The sequence below is a fragment of the Mus musculus genome, chromosome 9 (genome assembly GCF_000001635.26).
Source record: "Mus musculus strain C57BL/6J chromosome 9, GRCm38.p6 C57BL/6J".
NCBI classification, from domain to species: Eukaryota; Metazoa; Chordata; class Mammalia; order Rodentia; family Muridae; genus Mus; species Mus musculus.
In genome coordinates this window covers 3,465,210-3,486,482 of record NC_000075.6, presented here as the reverse complement: position 1 = coordinate 3,486,482, position 21,273 = coordinate 3,465,210, and the positions used below count along the sequence as shown (strand labels likewise).

Here is a 21,273-nt window from a genome sequence, read left to right as displayed (position 1 = left end):
GCTAATATGTACTTATCAGTAAGTGCATATCATGTGTGTTTTTTTTGGAGATTGGGTGACCACACTCAGGATGATATTTCCTAGTCCCATCCATTTGCCTAAGAATTTCATGAATTCATTATTTTTAATAGCTGAGTAGTACTACATTGTGTAAATATACCATATTTACTGTATCCATTCTCTGTTGAGAAACATCTGGATTCTTTCCAACTTCTGGGTGTTATAAATAAGGTTGCTGGGAACACAGTGGAGCATGTGTCCATATTACATGCTGGAGCATCTTCTGGATATATGCCCAGGAGTGGTAGAGCTGGGTCCTCGGGTAGCACTATGTCCAATTTTGTGCGGAACCGCCAAACTGATTTCGAGAGGGGTTGTACCAGCTTGCAGCCCCACGAGCAATGGAGGAATGTTCCTCTTTTTCCATATCCTCGCCAGCATCTGCTGTCACCTGAGTTTTTCATCTTAGCCATTCTGAATTGTGTGAGGTGGAAGCTCAGGGTTATTTAGATTTGTGTTTCCCTGGTGAATAAGGATGTTGAACAGTTCTTTAGGTGCTTCTCAGCCATTTGAGTTTCCTCAGTTGAGAATTCTGTTTAGCTCTGTTCCCCATTTTTAATGTGGTTCTTTGGAGTCTAACTTCTTGAGTTCTTTGTATGTATTGGATATGACCCCTCTATCAGATATAGGATTGGTAAAGATATTTTCCCAATCTGCCGGTTGCCATTTTGTCCAATTGACAGTTTCCTTTGCCTTACAAAAGCTTTGTAATTTTATGAGGTCCCATTTGTCAATTCTTGATCATAAGCCATTGGTGTTCTCTTCAGGAACTTAACCCCTGTGCCCATGTGTATGAGAATTTCCCCACTTTTTCTTCTACGAGATTCAGTGTATCCGGTTTTATGTGGTGGTCCTTGATGCACTTATACCTGAGCTTTGTACAGGGAAATAAAAATGAATCAATTTGCATTCTTCTACATGTTGACCACCAGTTGGACCAGCACCATTTGTTGAAAATGCTGTTTTCCATTGGATGATTGGTTTTAGCTCCTTTGTCAAAGATCAGGTGACAATAGGGATGTGAGTTCATTACTGGGTCTTCAATTCTATTCCATTGATGTATAACCCTAATTCTCATCCTGCCTGTCACTATACCAATACCATGAAGTTTTTATCACTATTGCTCTGAGTATAGCTTGAGGTCAGGGATGATGATTCCCCCCAGAAGTTCTTCTCTCGTCGAGAATAGTTTTTGCTATCTTGGTTTTTTTGATATTCCAAATGAATGAGATTTGCTCTTTATAACTCTATGAAGAACTGAGTTGGAATTTTGATGGGGATTGCACTGATTGTTTTTGACAAGATAGCCATTTTTACTCTATTAATCCTGCTAATCCACAAACATGGGAGATCTTCCCATCATATGAGGTGTTCTTCATTTTTTTTCTGCAGAGACTTGAGAGTTCTTGTCAAACAGATTTTTCACTTGCTTGGTTAGAGTCATACCAAGATATTTTATATTGTTTGTAACCTATTGGGAAGGATATCATTTCCCTAATTTCTTTCTCAGTTTATTTATCCTTTGAGTAGAGGAAGGCCACTGATTTGTTTGAGTTAATTTAATATCCAATAACTTTGTTGATGTTGTTTAACAGGTTTAAGAGTTCTCTAGTGGAATTTTTGGGGTCACTTAAGTATACTATTTTTGGCAAATACTGATATTTTTACTTCTTCCTTTCCAATTTGCATTCCTTTGAACTACTTTTGTTCTCTAACTGCTCTGGCTGAGACTTTGAGTACTATATTGAATAGGTAGGGAGAGTGTGGGCAGTTTGTCTAGTCCCAGAGTTTAGTGGGATTGCTTCAAGTTTCTCCCCATTTAGTTTGATGTTGGCTACTGGTTTGTTGTATAATGCTTTTGTTTTGTTTAGGTATGGGCCTTGAATTCCTGATCTTTCCAAGATTTTCATCATAAAGAGGTGTTGGATTTTTTTCATATGATTTCTCAGTGTCTAATAAAATGATCATGTGGCTTTTTTCTTTAAGTTTGTTTATATAGTGGATTACGTTGATGGATTTCATTGAGGGTATATTGAACCATGCCTGCATCCCTGGGATGAAGACTGCTTGATCATGATGGATGACTGTTTTGATGTGTCCTTGGATTCAATTTGCAAGAATTTTTTTGAGTATTTTTGCACTGATATACATAAGGGAAATTGAAGTTCTCTTTCTTTGTTGGGTTTTTGTGTGGTCTAGGTATAAGCATAATTGTGGCTTCATAGAATGAATTGGGTAGTGTTCCTTCTGTTTCTATTTTGTGGAATAGTTTGAAGACTATTGACATTATAAGGTCTTCTTTGAAGGTCTGATAGAACTCTTCACTAAACCCATCTGGTCCTGGGCTTCTTATAGTTGGGAGACTATGACTGCTGTTATTTCTTTAGGGGTTATGGGACTGTTTAGATGGTTTATTTGATAATAATTTAATTTTGGTACCTGGTATCTCTCTAGAAAATTGTCTATTTAATCCAGATTTTCCAGTTTTGCTGAGTATAGGCTTTTGTATTAGGATATGTTAACGTTTTAGGATTTCCTTGGTTTCTGTTATGTCTCTTTCATTTCTGATTTTGTTAATTTGGATACTGTCCCTGTGCCATCTGGTTCATCTGGATAAGGATTTATCTATCTTGTTGATTTTCTCAAAGAGCCAACTCCTGGTTTTGTTGATTCTTTGTGTAGTTCTCTTTGTTTATACTTGGTTGATTTCAGCCCTCAGTTTGATCATTTTCTGCCTTTTATTTTTCTTAAGTGTATTTGCTTCTATTTGTTCTAGAGCTTTCAGGTATGCTGCCAAGCTGCTAGTGAAAGCTATCTCCAATTTCTTTTTGAAGGCACTCAGAGCTATGAGTTTTCCTCTTAGCACTGCTTTCGTTGTGTCCCATAAGTTTGGGTATGTTTTGGCTACATTTTCATTGAATTCTAAAAGGTCTTTAATTTATTTCTTCCTTGACTAAGTTATCACTGAGTAGAGCATTGTTCACCGTCCATGTGTATGTGGGCTTTCTATTGCTTTTGTTGTTAAGACCATCATTAGGGGTGGGTGGGTATGGGGGACTTTTGGTATAGCATTGGAAATGTAAATGAGCTAAATACCTAATAAAAAATGGAAAAAAAAAAGACCATCATTAGTCTGTGGTGATCTGATCGGATGAATGGGATTATTTCAATCTTCTTGTATATGCTGAGGCCTGTTTGGTGACCGACTATATGGTCAATTTTGGAGAAGGTACCATGAGTTGCTGAGAAGAAGGTATATTCTTTTAAGATGAAATGTTCTATAAATATCTCTTAAATTCATTTGGTTCATAACTCCTGTTAGTTTCATCATTTCTCTGTTTAGTTTCTGTTTCCACAATCTGTGCATTGATGACAGTGGGGTGCTACAATCTTCCACCACTACTGTGTGAGGTGCAGTGTGTGCTTTGAGGTTTCATAAGATTTGTTTTATGAATGCGGGTGCCCTTGAATTTGGAGCATAGATGTTCACACTTGAGAGTTCTTCTTGCTAGATTTTTCCTTTGATGACAATGAAGTATCCTCCCTTATCTTTTTTGATAACTTTAGGTTGAAAGTAAATTTTATTCAATACTGGAATGGCTACTGCAACTTGTTTCTTAGAACTATTTGCTTGGAAAATTGTTTTCTTGCCTTTTACACAGAGGTAGTGCCTACCCTTGTCACTGAGGTGTGTTTCCTATACACAGCAAAATGTTGGAGTCTGTGTATGCATCTAGTTTGTGAGTCTATATCTTTCTATTGGGTAATTGAGTCCAATGATATTAAGATATATTAACAAAAAGTGATTGTTATTTCCTGTTATATTTGTTGTTAGAGGTGGAATTATATTTGTATCATCCTCTTCTTTTGGTTTTGTTGTGAACAGATTAACTTCTTCCTTTTTCTGGAGTATAGTTCCTGTCCTGTCGGAGTTTTCCATGATTATCCTTTGTAGAGCTGGATTTGTTTAAATTTGGTTTTGGCATGAAATATCTTGGTTTCACCATCTACGGTAATTGAGAGTTTTGCTGGGTATAGTAGCCTGGGCTGGCATTTGTGTTCTTTTAGTGTCTGTATGACATCTGCCCAGCATCTTCTGGCTCATAGTGTCTCTAGTGAGGTAACTCTGATAGGTCTGCCTTTATATGTTTTTTTTCTTACTGCTTTTACGATTCTTTGTTTAGTAAATTTGATGTTTTGATTATTATATGACCCAATTAGGAGAACAAGGGTCCCAAATGCAGGCAAAAGCATCAGAATCAGCCATATTCCCTGTTAGGAGTCCCACAAATACAAAGGTAAACAACTATTATACATATGCAGAGGACCTAGGTTAGATCTATACAGGCTCCCTGACTGTTGGGACAGTCTCAGTGAGCTCCTAGAAATCCAGGTTTATTGATTCCATGGGTTTTCCTGTGTCTACTTGGCCCTTGTAGTACCTACAATCTGTCTTCTCCTTCTTCCACCTAATAGGTGGCTCTGGGCCTCTGCATTTGTTTCCATATGTTGCTGGATGGAGCCTTTTTAACTATGCCAGTCTCCTGTCTGGCATTCATAGCAGAATATCATTAGTAATCATTTCTTTATTTTTATTATTTTATTGGATATTTTCTTTATTTATTTTCTATTATTATTATTATTACCTGGCGTGCTTTGTTTTATCCTAGGTCTTTGGGCCATCCAGCCATGGTTCTTGGTCCTCCAGGTAGTGATAGCAGTAGGCTCCCTCACATGGCATGGATCTCAAGATGGACCACTTCCATAATTTTTGTGAAACCTTCACCTTAGCACATCACGCTGGCAGGACAAAATGCAGGTTGAAGGTTTTGCAGATGAGTTATTTCATCTTCTTTATTGGCTTTTTCAACTATATTTTTTTCTCAATCTTAAGGTCTTCTCTACAAATTATATTTATGTATTTTTAAATTATAGATGTCTATATTTAAATTACTAACACTTCAAGAATAGAACAGCAATCCTACAACAGTACACACTTCTGTTACTTTACATATCTTCACTATTATTTGTAATTTTACTTTTGGATGCTATAAATTTCTCTCTCTTTTTTTTTTTCTACAACAGTACTGTATCTTTTAAGAAAAAGAAAACAGTTACCTATCCAAGCAACTGCCAGTTTGGTGCCATGCATGGCTTTTTTTTTTTTTTTTTTAAATTGGACTTCAAACATTTCAACATGCTCTAATGAAAATATTTGTTATTTTTATATTTTGAGCTTTGCTTTAGACTGCAATTAAGTTCTTGGAAACAGTTTGATATTTTTGCCTCTTCTAGGATCTGTTTCTCAAAATTAGATCAGACTTGATTAAAAAACTAGATTATACCTGAAGTAATAATTCTAAATTATGGACGCTATTCTACCCTATGTCCCGTCTCCCTATTCCTGGTCAGTTATGACATTTTACATTCTAACAATTAAAAAATGTTACTGCTAACTCTCTGAAATAGATTAATCTTTAGCCAAAGAGAGCCTCCTCTTACAAATGCTAAAAGATGGCTCCCTGCAGACCTATGTTCAGCAAACTCTCCTTTAGAAAAGACCTTATGGTCTAGATCTTTCTATACTCAAAACTGGTTTTCTTCAAGTCAAATAATGCAATGGCTTTCCCTGTATTCCCCACTTTGAACCACAGCATGGACATACTCAAAATTAAGAAATATCAGTACACCTGTTTGCTGTTTTTCAGCCATTATTGAACTTTGTTCTATGATTCTGACTCTCCTTATCTGGAAATCAGGAAATATGTCACCTGCTTGTGGTTTGAGGCAAAGGGGCAATACAGTCACTCTCCTTTGTCTGCAGGCATATTTCTTGAACAATTTCTCATGCAAAAGGAAGCCAACTCAGCTAAATTAAGAGTACGAATAACACAGGAAAGAACTAGACTCTTCTCAAGAACAGACTGAGGCTCTAGAAGATAAAACAGTAACATAAGCCTAACTTAATTTTAGACTCACTAGAGAGTGTGTACTTATACATTTCTCCTGACCACCTTCATTCCTCTTCAATGACTATTTCCACTTTACTAACATATGCTTCTCTCAATACTATAGGTTTAATGGCGTATCTACTGGGAAGAGAGCAGATATTTTGTTTCTTAAGTATACAGGACTTCAGATTGAACAGAAAAATACAGTGACTCTTTATCTTATTTTAGAAGAGACTCTGAACTGTATAAGTCTAAGCCTAAAGTCTCACTACAATGGGGCTTCCTTAGGAGAATTTTAATGTACTTTATATATGTAAGAAAAGTGTAAATTTGCAGAAAATAAATTGCAATCATTTTAAAATGTTCACACAGTTTTTTCACATTTCTCCTATCAAAAGCAAGATTATGACTTTTTTTTTGAGGCTGGGTCTCTATGCAGTCCTGGCTCTCCTGGAACTGATTATGTAGAGCAGACTAACCTTGAATTCAAGGGAAACTGCCTGCCTACCTGCCTTCTAATTGCTGGGATTAAAGGCTTCTAGTACCATGATCAGCCCTATAACTCTTCTTAAATTTAGGTAGGTTATAAGTCAAGTTTGATAGGCATAATGTAGAAATGTCACATTGCATCAGCATCTGGGTTCCACTGGCTCACCCCACTTCTTAGAGAGCTTTCATTTGGAATAGTTGCCCTGGGGGAGTTTTAAGAGGGGAAATCCAACTATCCTGAAGCTATCATGTAATGATACCAGAAGATCCCCAGCTGTTCCTCAGCCTAGACACTGGACATGTAAGTGACAAACTTACACAGAATATTCCAAAGCCAATAATGCAGTATAAAGAACAGAAGTCCTCAACAAACAACTTCAATCTTCTCCAGATATTTAAACCACTTTAGCCAAGGAAAGTAAAGTCATAAAGTGAAATCATCAAAAGCCCCAGTCAATCTCTAAAGCTGTTGTTTGTATGTGGGATCTGTTCTTCTAGCTGGGCTGCCATGTCTGGCCTCAGTGCGAGAGGAAGTGCCTAGCCTCAAAGAGACTTGAAGTATTGGGGTGGAGGTATGCCCAGGTGGAACACCATATGCTCAGAGGAGAAAGGAGGAAGATGAGGGGAGGATTGTGGGAGGGGGTGATCAGGAGGGGGCAGTGAGCAGGATATAAAGTAAGTTAAAAATAATAAATTTAATTTTCTTTTTAAAAAAAGCCCCAGCCATAAAATACAAGATAATCGCTACTATTACAAATAATAGAAGTTTTGAGAAATTGAGTGTGCATCAACAAGTAACTGGAACCAGGACAAAAGCAGAGGTGGGACAGAAATGCTACAGATTCAGTAGACTTTGAGGCAGGAGTATTTATAATTTTTTAACTATCAACATAACATAGCACTCTGTAATCACAAATATTTTAACTCACTAATTATAAAAATGAATATAAGACTGTGGCAAATCCAATAGCTGAAAAGATTATAATAGTCATCTCACCTGTTTACTATATGTACATACACATTTAGATATAATTTATAAGTATTGAAAGTTAAAGCTATTAAGCTTCAATACATTTGTGAAATTTGAAAAAAGAACAGTTGCCTTTGTAACATACAAACAACATACATGGAAACATTGACAACCTGACATTAAAATAAACATGTAATGAGTTAGTCTGTGGCATCCTTTATCTAGGCATTAACAAAACATTTGGTTTTTTAAAAGCATGTTTAAAAAGAATACAATTCATATTTTATAAAACCAAGCTTTTCTCAAGATCAAATGTTGAGAACAGTAAAACTTAAGTACCTTTAATCAAGTTGGAACAACAGAACATCTCCTGGACATTTACTTTAACATTTGAGACATTACAATCCCAATACAGTAATTTGGCTACATTTACATGAACTACAAACAAATGAAAATTGTGTTATTTAGAACAACTGTTTTTATGATTACCAAAATTCAGACTATTTCAAGGTCTAGAACAAACAAGTTTGTATTTATGAATATTTTCCTTATCATTTAATTCTTTAATCCTTTTCTTTAAACCAAGATAGTACATAGTGATACTATATGCTATTAGTAAAGAAACTCTTCCATGAAACTATGAAAATAAACTTCCAATTAGTACTGAATACATCCAGTCTTGTTTAAAAAGCACAAAAGAACCTAGATGGCAGACTCTACCTGGAAGCAGACACACTTTCCCCTGTAGCCTTGCTAGACCTCTAGAAACAAGTCCATCTCTAGAGTAACTGAGTAATTTGGTACATCTAGTAGACACAGAATGAAATGTGAGCCCATAATATTGATACAGTTGTTCTTACTCCACAGTCACCCAAACCATGTTTCCAGGAACCATGAGGAAGAAAACAGCTTGACCTAATATGGCTGTCAGTGACTAGAGTGGCCAGCTGCTGCTGCTGCTGCTTTCCCTAGAGCCCAAAGCACAGTTGTTTGTAAATATAATAGACATAAACTGAATGGGTTCAGCATAGAAAATGAAACATAACCTACACTTAAGAGCTTTTACTTTTGGTGATATCATATGGTTTCCACCACTGAGCAAACTGCAATGATTTCTTCCTCTGGTCCTCAAAGCTTTCTCGGATCCCCTTCCTCCATAGTCTAGGTTCTAGATCCAGCATACCACCAATGATTTCCTTTTAAAGAGAAAGAAAAATGTGAACATATACATATATATACAATGCAATAAAAGTGGACCTACTTATTTATCATGCTATTAAATATAATATTAAGTACTTCTTTGTGACAATGTACAAATATTTCATATTAGTTTCAAACAAAATAAACCTTATTTTCAATCTTAGCTGCAAACTCTGTGAGTCTTTGTAGTGTCCTCTGGGAAGCAATTGGTCAACTTGGTTGTTCAATAGTATATCTATAAAATTTGTAGCGAAAGGGAAGAAGAAAGTGAAATTTAATTTTTGGTAACTAATATCTAGTATTTCAATGGCAAGCTCATAAGAGAATGTGGTAAGAACCAGAGTAATAAAGTGCCATCTGTACACTGGTAAAGGAGAACTAGCAAAGCAGATTTTTAAGGCACTTTAAACCAACCAACCAACCAAAAAACAATAAATGACTGGGTAAGTCAGAAAAGGGCACCACCTGTTGTTAAGAATGCACTCTGAGAATGTCCTCAGAAGAAACTGGACAAATTCAGATTTAGTGGTTCCTGGCATCAATCCATCTAAACAGCAGAGTCTGAGAAAGGGTAGTTTATGTGTCTGTGTGAAACCATCTCTAGACCACTGACTGCATATGCAAGATGGGTTTTCATTCCCTTATTTTGAAAGTGTCCATTTCTTAACTCTTCTCTTTTTGTCTGAGCCACTGCTTGGGCAGCAGGTCAAAGAAGGATCCAAGTATTTTCTAAAAAGCATGCTCTGAGACATAGGGAAACCAACAATTCAATCTTAATATCAAATGTATCAAATAAACCACAATACATGATTAATATTTAAAGAGGAGGCAATTCTCCCAACGAAAATTTAAAAACAAAACAATGGGTTAGTGATATCCTTTTCTCTGAAACAAAAATTTAAAACTGTGAATCCAGAGCAAGAACATTCAGAAATCTCTAGTGAATAATAAGATTTTTCACAGAAGTGAAAAAAAAAAAAAGCTTTTGTTTTGGCTGGTTGGTTACCTCTGCAGAAACAAACAAACAAACAAAAAAAGCAAAACCCAAGGGCTGGAGATGCTACTTCATAGAATGGTAGACTATCCAAGACCACATGAGAACAGGCTTAGAGGTACATGCCTGGAAACTCAACACTCAGGATGTGAAGGCAGCTCAAAAACATCTTCAGCTATGTGGTAAGTTCAAGATAAGAATGGGTTATGTTAGAATTTATAAGCAATAATTCAAAGATACATATGACTTTGGAATCTGGTTACTCATTAAAGATGTCAGCACAGTAAGTTCTGGATCGAAACCCTTGGATCTGTGCTTCCTCTCAGGACATTCTATTTATTGTAGAAGATGATCTCATGCAGATGACAGTGGAGTAGAAGAGAAAGCAGGGTAGGTAATTGGGAACTCTTAGCAAAGATTATTGAGGCTCCTCTCTAGAGGCACAGGCACAACAGAGTATGAGAGAAGGCCTGAACTAGGCCCAAATTCATTTTGCCAATTTCAAATGGTAAATTAATTTCATTCTAGTACTTGACATGAAGTTATAGATACTTAGTAAAAAGTCCTCTAATTTAAGGAATATACTCTTAGGAAGGCATTTTTGTTTGTTTTTTGTTTTTCCTTCCTGAAAGAAAGTAATGGCAATAAAAATGACTGGGACTTTCATATATATCCAGAACCTACCTATGTGAAATTAGTCATTTTTTTTTTCTAGATTGTAGCTTAACTATAAACAAAGAACTGAAACGATTTTCTGCACTAGCCATAACTTGTGGTATCTGGTTCTCTCACTCAGCACATAACCCTAGGCACGTTACACAATGTTTCTGTAGTTTAGGTTTTTCCTATCTGTACAAGTATTTATGACAAAATCTAGACAGCAGAGTTACTGTGACTAGATGACTGCTTAGGACAGTAGACAGGCATATTATAAGCCCTTAATAAGTGTTAACAATTGTCATCACTTTTTCAGGACAAAGCTGCCTGAATCCAAAGGAAAATATTACAGTTACTGAGCACACTGCCAAAAATGTTTGGTTCCACAATGATGTCTCTGACTCTATCATAAATATTCTGTATTCTGGCTTATCTTTATTGGTACTTCCTAATTCATATCACCCCTGTAACTTATATAGGGAAGAACTTATCAATTTCTAATATCAAACTTTTAATTTTCTTTCACAAGGAAGTATTAACGCTATACCCCAAGGTTTTATCAAATCTGTGAGTTTACCTTTCCAAAGTAATGAGGGAATCTGTACTGATCTTCAATGATGTGGGCAAAACCTCCCTGAAGACCAAAGTCGACAGCAAAGTAAGGCAAACCTCTGGGCACCTAAGTAAACACAGATCGCACATGAAATGGGAGGGCTATGCTTAACTTCCTGCTCTGACTCTGACAGGAGAAAAATAATCATCTGTCGAAATAATGTACATGACAAAATTCCAATGACCTAACCTTCCAAGGAACATAATTCATTCTGACAGCCTTCCATCCAGCCAGACCTTCATCAAGTCTCTTACTTCACAATCAAACTTAATACTTTCCTTTTCTTGGAGATAATAGGAGAAAGGCATTCAAATATTTTATACAGCCAAGGGATAAATTTTCTAAGATTACAGAAATAAACATATGGTTTTCCATATTTTACTTAGGAAGAGGAAGCTTGATTATATATGTGGCTGTGTTTACAGATACATAAAGTATTCACTATTATAAAAATTACCTTCTTTATTATAAAATTATTTATCTAACTGGTAAAATAAATATAACAATATTTAGCTTACCAAGCTAATTTTATAATCTAGTATCCTTTTCTCCCTCCCTTTCTACACACACACACACACACACACACACACACACACACACACACACACGTAAACACCCACACACTAAAACATACCCACTCACAGACACAAAGATACACACATAGAGACATACAGAAGGGAAGGGAGTTTTAATCTCCATACTGACTGAAAAAGATATATTTTTTACTTTATTTTTATTAAATAGATTTTGTATCTTTGTATGTTTTTCTTCTAAGTTCCCAATTCTATCATTAGAAATTATTCAGGTTAGTCACTATACAGTAAGTTTCCCCTCGAACACCACCACATGATCACCATTGAGTCATCTGAACACAGACTCACATATTCCTAAGTATACATATTTGATTTTGAGTACTTAGGAAAGAACAACTTTGGAGTGTGCAGTACTGTATGGGAAGAACAGAGACATCATCTTGAATCATTATAAATCAAATAAAATTAGAGCCGATAGAAAGAAAGCATGAACTAAAAAAATAAAATCAGTCTCCAGGTTAGTATAAACATAAAAATGTTACTTTATGCATTTATATTTTCTATGTTCTGTATTTAAAAGAGAATCATTGTATATGACCATAACAATCAAGAAAAAAGAAGTAAAAATACAGAACACCCAGACAAGGTTCTAAATTTCTGATTTTTATGAGCATGAAAAGTCAGATAATTTGTAACATTTGAGTCTCAGCAGAAACATAAAGCATTCTGAGGTTTGCTAGAAACATCCAAGAGAATGACTTATATGCAAGTCCTTAGCTAAAATTTTAACTTATAGGTACAAAATTGCTTCGTGCAAAGCGGTCCGGTGACAAAAGGAAAGAAGGTTTCATTGTATGCTGTACCACCAAATTAGGTAATCAGCATGCAGCATGCAATACTTTGAGAAAAAAACTCGAAGGAATGCAGTGATAGCACTATTTCTTTTTCTTTCTAGTACACCCTGAATATGTCAAAGCCCTTAATATGCTATCTTCCATGGCAAAAGGGGCATTAAAGGTGTGAACAAGCTAAGTGCCTTGAAATGAAATTGTGATGCTGTGTTATTCACATGAGATAAATGTAACCAAGTGTTGCAGCAAATATTAAAAAAGAACCCGCCAACTCTCAGCGCTCTTGGTTTTCTCAGCCTGATAACTCCCCAGCAGAGCCAGAGAAGCTATGCTCCTGCCACCAGCAACTCTCTCCAGCTAGCCCCCACAACATCTGACTTACTTGTCCCTGAAGCTGCTAGCTCCCTCTCCACCATAAACTCCTGTAATCAACGGTCCCATATTCAAGTAACCAAGTAAATCAAAACTCTTGAAACTTATAATTAACCAATCAGATTGATGTAGCAAAAAGTTTTCAATTTTCAAGATGCCAATAAAACAATTTCAGAAGTAACTGATAATGATAAAAGGATACTCTAAACTTATGATATCATAACTACCTGTGGCTAGTTAAAGCCACACTGGTTCATGTCCACCTCCATCCTGGCCTTCTCCTTCTCCCCCCAGATGCTCTCTGTCTCTGTAACTCGTAGCTCTGCCTTCCTTATTCCTGTCCAATCACAGGCCTCCTGCTGCCCTAATATTTTAGTGATTGGATAGGGAAAATCATACCACAATCATGAGGATACTTATAAGATCTTAGGAGGTCTGAGTTATAAACACTGACATGTATGTAACTCTTCATTTTGAAAGCTGAGGAGGGTCACAAGTCATAGATGCAGATAGCTTCCATCAATTGAGAAGATAAAGGCATTCACTAATCTCAAGTGCTGATGGCAGGGGCCTATAGTCACAGTCACTCTGGAGGCTAAAGTAGGAAGGCTGCAAGTTCAAGGACTTGGCTACAGACAGCTCAAACCTGGCTTGGAAGCATAGTGAAACATGTACTTAAGGAAAAAAAAACTAAGGGTGGGGAGATAGCTCAGTGGGAATTGTCTTAAATGCAGAGCCCCGGGTTCAGTACCAGTTCATTAAAAAAACAAAAACAAAAAAACAAAAACAAAAAACCTCATCTCTACAGTTTGATATAACTGTACAGCATTTTAAGCCATTCTCATTGCAATAGAGAAAACTAGTACATATAGCAACACTCAATACCACTGGGGTACTTGCCAAGATGGTAAATAGAGTCACAACATTCATATAAATAACAGCTGCTGTCATGACTTCTCCTTTATATCCTCTTTCATGCTCCAGTAAGTGGGGCCTGTATTACTGCCATTACAAGTGTGGCCTGATAGATATGGCAATGGCACACACATCATAGTGTGCATATTTGTAATTGTTAGCACTCTCCTTTCCCCACCTTTTCCATCATGAGGAAAACTGCTGGAGCTCTAGTATCACACTTTAACAGTATGCACAGAAATAGAGTCTGACCTCCAAGTTCCAGAAGGTAAGCAAGGGAAAATGGCAAAAGACTATATTGTTTCAGGAGGTGCTTGTATTCCTCTAACCAACAACTTGAAGGAAGGTTTCCCAAGTACTGGGGTTTTGTTAGATAGAGCATGGCTTATAAAACAGTTTATTGCCCCTATACCTTTTTCAAATGTCCCTAATGTTATTTATCTCTCCTTCCCAATCACCCTGTATTATGCTTCCTCACTTATAATCATTTAAAAGTCATTTTCCTCATTACCCTTTTGATAGCACCTGCCTCCTGCAATCCTCTTCTCCAGAGTTCCTTCGTACCTCATCCTCCATTGGTCCCTACTAGTTTACTGGCTTCTTCAGATACCTCAGGTTATCCACTCAAATCTAAAGTTTCAGAAATAAGACTGACAAGTAAAAGAGAACAAGCAATATTCAGGCATGGAGGAACTGAACTAGACTTGAAACTGGAAAGCTCCTTGCTGAAGACTGTTTCTCACAGTACAGGAAGGGATTATGCAAGCTGCCAAAGTAGAGAAGCAGTCCATACTTCTATCAAGCTAGAAAGCTTATAAACTCTAGCAATGATGAAATTGGTAAGATGTTCCCAATTGTGTAAGAGTGACACTTCTATCTTGATAGTAATGAAAGCTAAGCTGTCTAATGGGCCAACTCAATAGTAGGAAACTCATTCTGATTCTACAAACCTAGCCAACTACTCATGGATAGAGAAGTCAGACCTGAGGGCAGAACCTACTACTGTCACTGTCCTAACCCAATATGCTATCTGTGTTCTACATATTCAAGAGTACAGAAAGATAAAGATAAAGTTTCTCTTTTGCAATAGACAAGGACTATTACAGAAATCCACAACTGGTCAAAAATGCAGAAAATAAGGAAGGATCTAAAGCCCAACTGATACATCTACAATGCAATCCCTATACCTAAGGCTCAAGGAAAGTCACTAGAGAGAGGGCAAAAAATTTTAAGAGCCAGAGGCTCAGGAAACCTGTTGCCATATAGTGTCACCTAGAAACCCAACAATTCTCTCAATATGGTTACCTGAACAAGAATAGCATAATGATAAGACCAACTGACATACAAACATAGATGGAGGAAATCTTGCCAGGCTCCAACCGAGATAAAAAGTTACAAGTGGTCAAACCACTCCATTTAGAAGACCAGTTCTAGCATGCAGCCTGAATTGAGAGCCTGTGTTATAGTAAGATCCATGAAGACAGCCATCTTCTCTATTCTGATGTATTCTGTTCTGGACAGCCCTGGTGCTATTTGTATTTTGAGGCTAACTCACCTTCCCCAAGAGGAGTTGCCTGGGACAAGGAGTGAATCATGTATTCAGGACTTCAAGTGACCCTTCTAATGAATAGAGGAACCAATCACTGGGCGAGTCGGTGGGACAGAGAACACCGGAAGAGGAAAATATAGTGGGCTGGAGGACAGAAGCATGGAGGCGGAGACCCCATTTCAGGTGATGGATCTGTTTGGATCCACTAATGGAGAATTAACTTAGAATGGCTTATAATTAGTATGTTAGATGTTTCACTCAGTGATTGAGTTACCATTGATTCCAAAGTATATTTGTGTGGTGTTTTCCTTCACACAGTGGCTCAACTGGGTTCCAGAAAGAAGGTATGGCAGCAAAGCATGTGTTTGGAAGAAGTGATTCCTAAATGGCTGTGGGAATGTGGGGCTGGCATGGTGGTGACCCGCCAGTGGGAAATTACCAAGTCTGGTGGTGTGATTTCAGAGCACCTGGTCAAAGAGTTCACCAAAGATGAGAACAAGACCAGCTGTTGCCTTGCCAGGGCTAGCATAGATTGGATTTTTTAATACTTCTTTTTAAAAAAAAAAAAAGATTTTATTTATCTATAAGTACACTGTAGCTGTCTTCAGATACTCTAGAAGAGGGAGTCATATCTCATTACGGATAGTTGCAAGCCACCATATGTTTGCTGGGATTTGAACTCAGGACCTTCAGAGGAGCAGTCAGTGCTCGTAACCACTAAGCCATCTCACCAGCCCACTCAACTACACACAGTGTATACTGAAAAAGAGCTGCTAAACATTAAGCATGTAATAAAGACTTATAGAATGAGTTAATTTTAAAAGAAAATTCAAAAGAAATCTATATGCCTCTTAATTTTTGCTGGGCGAAATTTAACCCAGCACTTGAGAGGCAGAGGCAGACAAATTTCTGAGTTCGAGTCCAGTCTGGTCTACAGGGTGAGTTCCAGGACAGCCAAGGCTGTCTCAAAAAAAAAAAAAAAAAAAATATATATATATATATATATATATATATATATATATATATATATATATTCTGTTAAAATTCTATTTATACAAAACAATAGTCAGTATTTACTATATGGCATCAAAAAGTGGACCTGCAAGTCAAAACTTAATTATATGACCTTGAGAAAATCTCCACAAAGAAGTAGTAATTCATAATCTAATTCAACTACTATGTTCTAAGAATATACCAGGAAACTTCCATATAGAAAGATAAATTTGGGAGGTGAGGGAGCCATCTTGTGTCTCAGTCCCTCAGAGACCAGTCTGCTCAGGTGAGAGTTCAGACTACAGAAGCAACACAGCTTGAGGGACAGGCAGAAGCAACACAGATTCTGAGACAGACCCCGCTTCGAGCTCCAGACATCTGGGCACCTTCCCCAAGAGAGAGGTGTCTACGTGGTAGGGCTCTGACTGCCGGGGCAGGTGAAGGAGACATCTTGTGTCCTGGGTCCCTCAGAGACCAGTCTGCACAGGTCAGCTCTCGGATTCGTGGACTGCAGAAGGTGAGCGAGCGGGTTGCAGAAGCGACACACCTTCTGGGACAGACCCCATTTTGGGCTCCAGGCATCCGGGCACCTTTCCCCACCAGAGGAGAGGTGGCCGCCTGAGAGGATTCTGACCACCAGAGCAAATAAAAGAGCCATCTTGTGTCCCAGGTTCCTCGGAGACCAGTCTGTGCAGGTGAGCATTCAGATTGCAAAGGCAACACATCTTCTAGGACAGGCCGTTTCAGGCCTTCATCTTCAGCCAGGAGACAGGTCTGAACGCCAGACCTTTGTGCACCTTCCCTGCAAGAGGAGAGCTTGCCTGCAAGGAGTACTCTTACCACTAAGACTCAGGAGAGAGCTGGAAGCCCAGGACTACTGACAGAGGCTAACAGAATCTCAGGAGGAACAAGCTCCAAACCAGAGACAATTATAACAACTAACGCCGGAGATTACCATATGGAGAAAGGGAAACATAAGAATCCATCACTGGGAAGAGAGGCTCCTTGGTATTGAAAACTTTTTATGCCCCAATATGGGAGAATGCCAGGGCCAAGAAGGGGGAATGGATGGGCAGGGGAGCAGGGCAGAGGGAGGGTATAGGAAACTTTCGGGATAGCATTTGAAATGTATGTAAAGAAAATATCTAGAAAAAAAAAAGAATCTTACTAACAGAAACCAAGACCACTCACCATCATTAGAACCCAGCACTCCCACCTCATCCAGTCCTGGATACCCCAACACACCCGAAAAGCAAGACTCGGATTTAAAATCATATCTCATGATGCCGGTAGAAGACTTTAAGAAGGGCATTAATAAGTCAATTAAAGAAATACAAGAGAACACTGCTAAAGAGGTAGAAGTCCCTAAAGAATTATAGGAAAATACAAACAAACAGGTGAAGGAATTGAACAAAACCATCTAGGACATAAAAAGGGAAGTAGAAACAACAACAACAACAACAATAATAATAATAATAAACCCAAAGTGAGAAAACTCTAAAGACAGAAAACCTAAGAAAGAAATCAGGAACCATAGATGCGAGCATCAGCAACAGAATACAAGAGATGGAAGAGAGAATCTCAGGTGAAGATGATTCCATATAGACTATGGGCACAATAATCAAAGAAAATGCAAAATGCAAAAAGATCCTTACTCAAAACATCCAGGAAATCCAGGACACAATGAGAAGACCAAACCTACGGCTAATAGGAGTAGATGAGAATGAAGACTTTCAACTTAAAGGGCCAGTAAATATATTCAACAAAATTATAGAAGAAAACTTCCCAAACCTAAAGAAAGAGATGCCCATGAACATACAAGAAGCCTACAGAATTCCAAAAAGACTGGACCAGAAAAGAAATTCCTCCTGACACATAATAATCAGAACAAAAAATGCACTAAATAAAGACAGAATATTAAAAGCAGTAAGGGAAAAAAGGTCAAGTAACATATAAAGGCAGACCTATTAGAATTACACCAGACTTTCTTTCTGAAGAAAGAAATTAAAGAAGATCTCAGAAGATGGAAAGATCTCCCATGCTCATGGACTAGCAAGATTAATATAGTCAAAATGACTATCCTGCCAAAAGCAATCTACAGACTCAATGCAATCCCCATCAAAATTCCATCTCAATTCTTCACTGAGTTAGAAAGGGCAATTTGCAAATTCATTTGGAATAATAAAAAAACCTAGGATAGCAAAAAATATTCTCAACAATAAAAGAACCTCTGGTGGAATCACCATGCCTGACCTAAAGCTGTACTACAGAGCAATTGTTATAAAAACTGCATGGTATCCGTACAGCAACAGACAGGTAGATCAATGGAATAGAATTGAAGACCCAGAAATGAATCCACACACCTATGGTCACTTGATCTTTAACAAAAGAGCTAAAACCATCCAGTGGAAAAATGAAAGCATTTTCAACAAATGGTGCTGGCAAGACTGGCTGGTATCATGTACAAGAATGTGAACTGATCCATTCTTATCTCCTTGTACAAAGCTCAAGTCTAAGTGGGTCAAAGAACTCCACATAAAACCAGAGACTCTGAAATTTATACATGAGAAAGTGAGAGAAAGCCTTGAAGATATGGGCACAGGGGAAAAATTCCTAAAAAGAACAGCAATGGCTTGTGCTGTAAGATCAAGAATTGACAAATGGGACCTCATAAAATTGCAAAGCTTCTGTAAGGCAAAAGACAACTGTCAATAAGACAAAAAGGCCACCAACAGATTGAGAAAGGATCTTTACCAATCCTAAATCTGATAGGGGACTAATATAAAGAGCTCAAGAAGCTGGACTCCAGAAATTCAAATAACCCCATTAAAAATGGGTTACAGAGCTAAACAAAGAATTCTCAACTGAGGAACACTGAAGGGCTGAGAAGCAGGTGAAGAAATGTTTACTATCCTTAATCATCAGGGAAATGCAAATCAAAATGACCTTGGGATTCCAACTCACACCAGTCAGAATGGCTAAGATCAAAAATTCATGTGATAGCAGATGCTGGGGAGGATGTGGAGAAAGATGAACACTCCTCCATTGCTGGTGGGATTGCAAACTTGTACAACCACTCTGGAAGTCAGTCTCGCAGTTCTTCAGAAAATTGGTCATAGTACTACTGGAAGATCCAGCAATTAAACTCCTGGGCCTATACCCAGAAGATGTTCCAATTGGTAATAAGGACACATGCTCCACTATGTTCATCGCAGCCTTATTTATAATAGCCAGAACCTGGAAAGAACCCAGATGTCCCTCAACAGAGGAATGGACACAGAAAATGTGGTACATTTACACAATGGAGTACTACTCAGCATTAAAAACAATGAATTTATGAAATTCTTGGGCAAATGGATGTATCTGGAGGATATCATCCTTAGTGAGGTAACCCAATCACAAAAGAAGTCACTTGATATGCACTCACTGATAAGTGAATATTAGCCCAGAAACTTAGAATACCCAAGATACAATTTGCAAAACACAATAAAATCAAGAAGAAGGAAGACCAACGTTTGGATACTTCATTCCTCCTTAGAATAGGAAACAAAATACCCATAGAAGGAGTTTCAGAGACAAAATTTGGATCTAAGATGAAATTATGGACCATCCAGAGACTGCCCCACCTAGGGGTCCATCCCATAATCAGCCACCAAACCCAGACACTATTGCATATGCCAGCAAGATTTTGCTGAAAGGACCCTGATATAGTTGTCTCTTGTGAGGCTATGCCAGTGCCTGGCCAATACAGAAGTGGATGCTCACAGTCATCTATTGGATGGAACACAGGGCCGCCAATGGAGGAGCTAGAGAAAGTACCCAAGGAGCTGAAGGGGTCTGCAACCCTACAGGTGGAACAACAATGTTGGGAGCCGCCCCCACATTCGCCGTTACAAGATGGCGCTGACATCCTGTGTTCTAAGTGGTAAACAAATAATCTGCGCATGCGCCAAGGGTATCTTATGACTACTTGTGCTCTGCCTTCCCCGTGACGTCAACTCGGCCGATGGGCTGCAGCCAATCAAGGAGTGACACGTCCGAGGCGAAGGAGAATGCTCCTTAAGAGGGACGGGGTTTTCGTTTTCTCTCTCTCTTGCTTTTTCGCTCTCTTGCTTCTTGCTCTCTTTTCCTGAAGATGTAAGAATAAAGCTTTGCCGCAGAAGATTCTGGTCTGTGGTGTTCTTCCTGGCCGGTCGTGAGAACGCGTCTAATAACAATTGGTGCCGAAACCCGGGACGAGAAAATCCGGGACGAGAAAAAACTCCGGACTGGCGCAGGAGGGATACTTCATTCCAGAACCAGAACTGCGAATCAAGGTTATAAGGTTCCCGTAACACAGACTGTTGAGAAGGATTCAACTGCCGAATTCAGAACTCATCAGCTGGGGAACGACGGTGATAAAGGTTCCCGTAAAGCAGACTGTTGAGAAGGATTCAACTGCCGAATTCAGAACTCATCAGCTGGGGAACGGAAGTGAGAAATGGCTTTACCAGGTATGTTTGGCCTTGAACTTTTTCTAGTGTTAGGAGCCCTTTTGTTCCTTTTCACATGTTATATAGTGCTTAAGGCAGGGTTAAAAATTCTAGAGGAAATTCAGGACAGTCTATCAGAAGTAAAGCGGAGAGAGAGAGTAGGAACAAGGAGAAACGGTAAGTATACAGGCCTTTCCAAGGGTCTTGAACCCGAGGAAAAGTTAAGGTTAGGTAGGAATACCTGGAGAGAGATTAGAAGAAAAAGAGGAAAAAGGGAGAAGAAAGAAGATCAATTAGCGGAGGTCTCTAGGAGATACTCGTCACTAGATGAGCTCAGGAAGCCAGCTCTTAGTAGTTCTGAAGCAAGTGAAGAATCCTCCTCTGAGGAAACAGACTGGGAGGAAGAAGCAGCCCATTACCAGCCAGCTAATCGGTCAAGAAAAAAGCCAAAAGCGGCTGGCGAAGGCCAGTTTGCTAATTGGCCTCAGGGCAGTCGGCTTCAAGGTCCGCCCTATGCGGAGTCCCCGCCCTGCGTAGTGCGTCAGCAATGCGCAGAGAGGCAGTGCGCAGAAAGGCAGTGCGCAGACTCATTCATTCCCCGAGAGGAACAAAGGAAAATACAACAGGCATTTCCAGTCTTTGAAGGAGCCGAGG

At 38.4% G+C, this 21,273-nt stretch overlaps 1 protein-coding gene across 2 annotated transcripts in view; it reads right to left on the bottom strand.

Moving 5' to 3' along the window:
* Nucleotides 1-7,246: 7,246 nt before the first annotated feature.
* Cwf19l2 (CWF19-like 2, cell cycle control (S. pombe)) overlaps nt 7,247-21,273 on the bottom strand; it is a 75,645-nt gene continuing 61,618 nt past the window's right edge. The window contains exons 17-18 of one of the 2 annotated variants that reach the window (NM_027545.2): nt 10,899-11,000; nt 7,247-8,666 (exon numbers count right to left, since the gene is read on the bottom strand). In NM_027545.2, coding sequence (NP_081821.1) covers nt 8,523-8,666; nt 10,899-11,000 — 246 coding nt within the window. In that variant the 3' untranslated portion in view covers nt 7,247-8,522. Of the gene's footprint in view, nt 8,667-10,898; nt 11,001-19,356; nt 20,608-21,273 lie in introns of those variants that run through there. The other variant, XM_006509865.2, reaches the window with a different exon arrangement.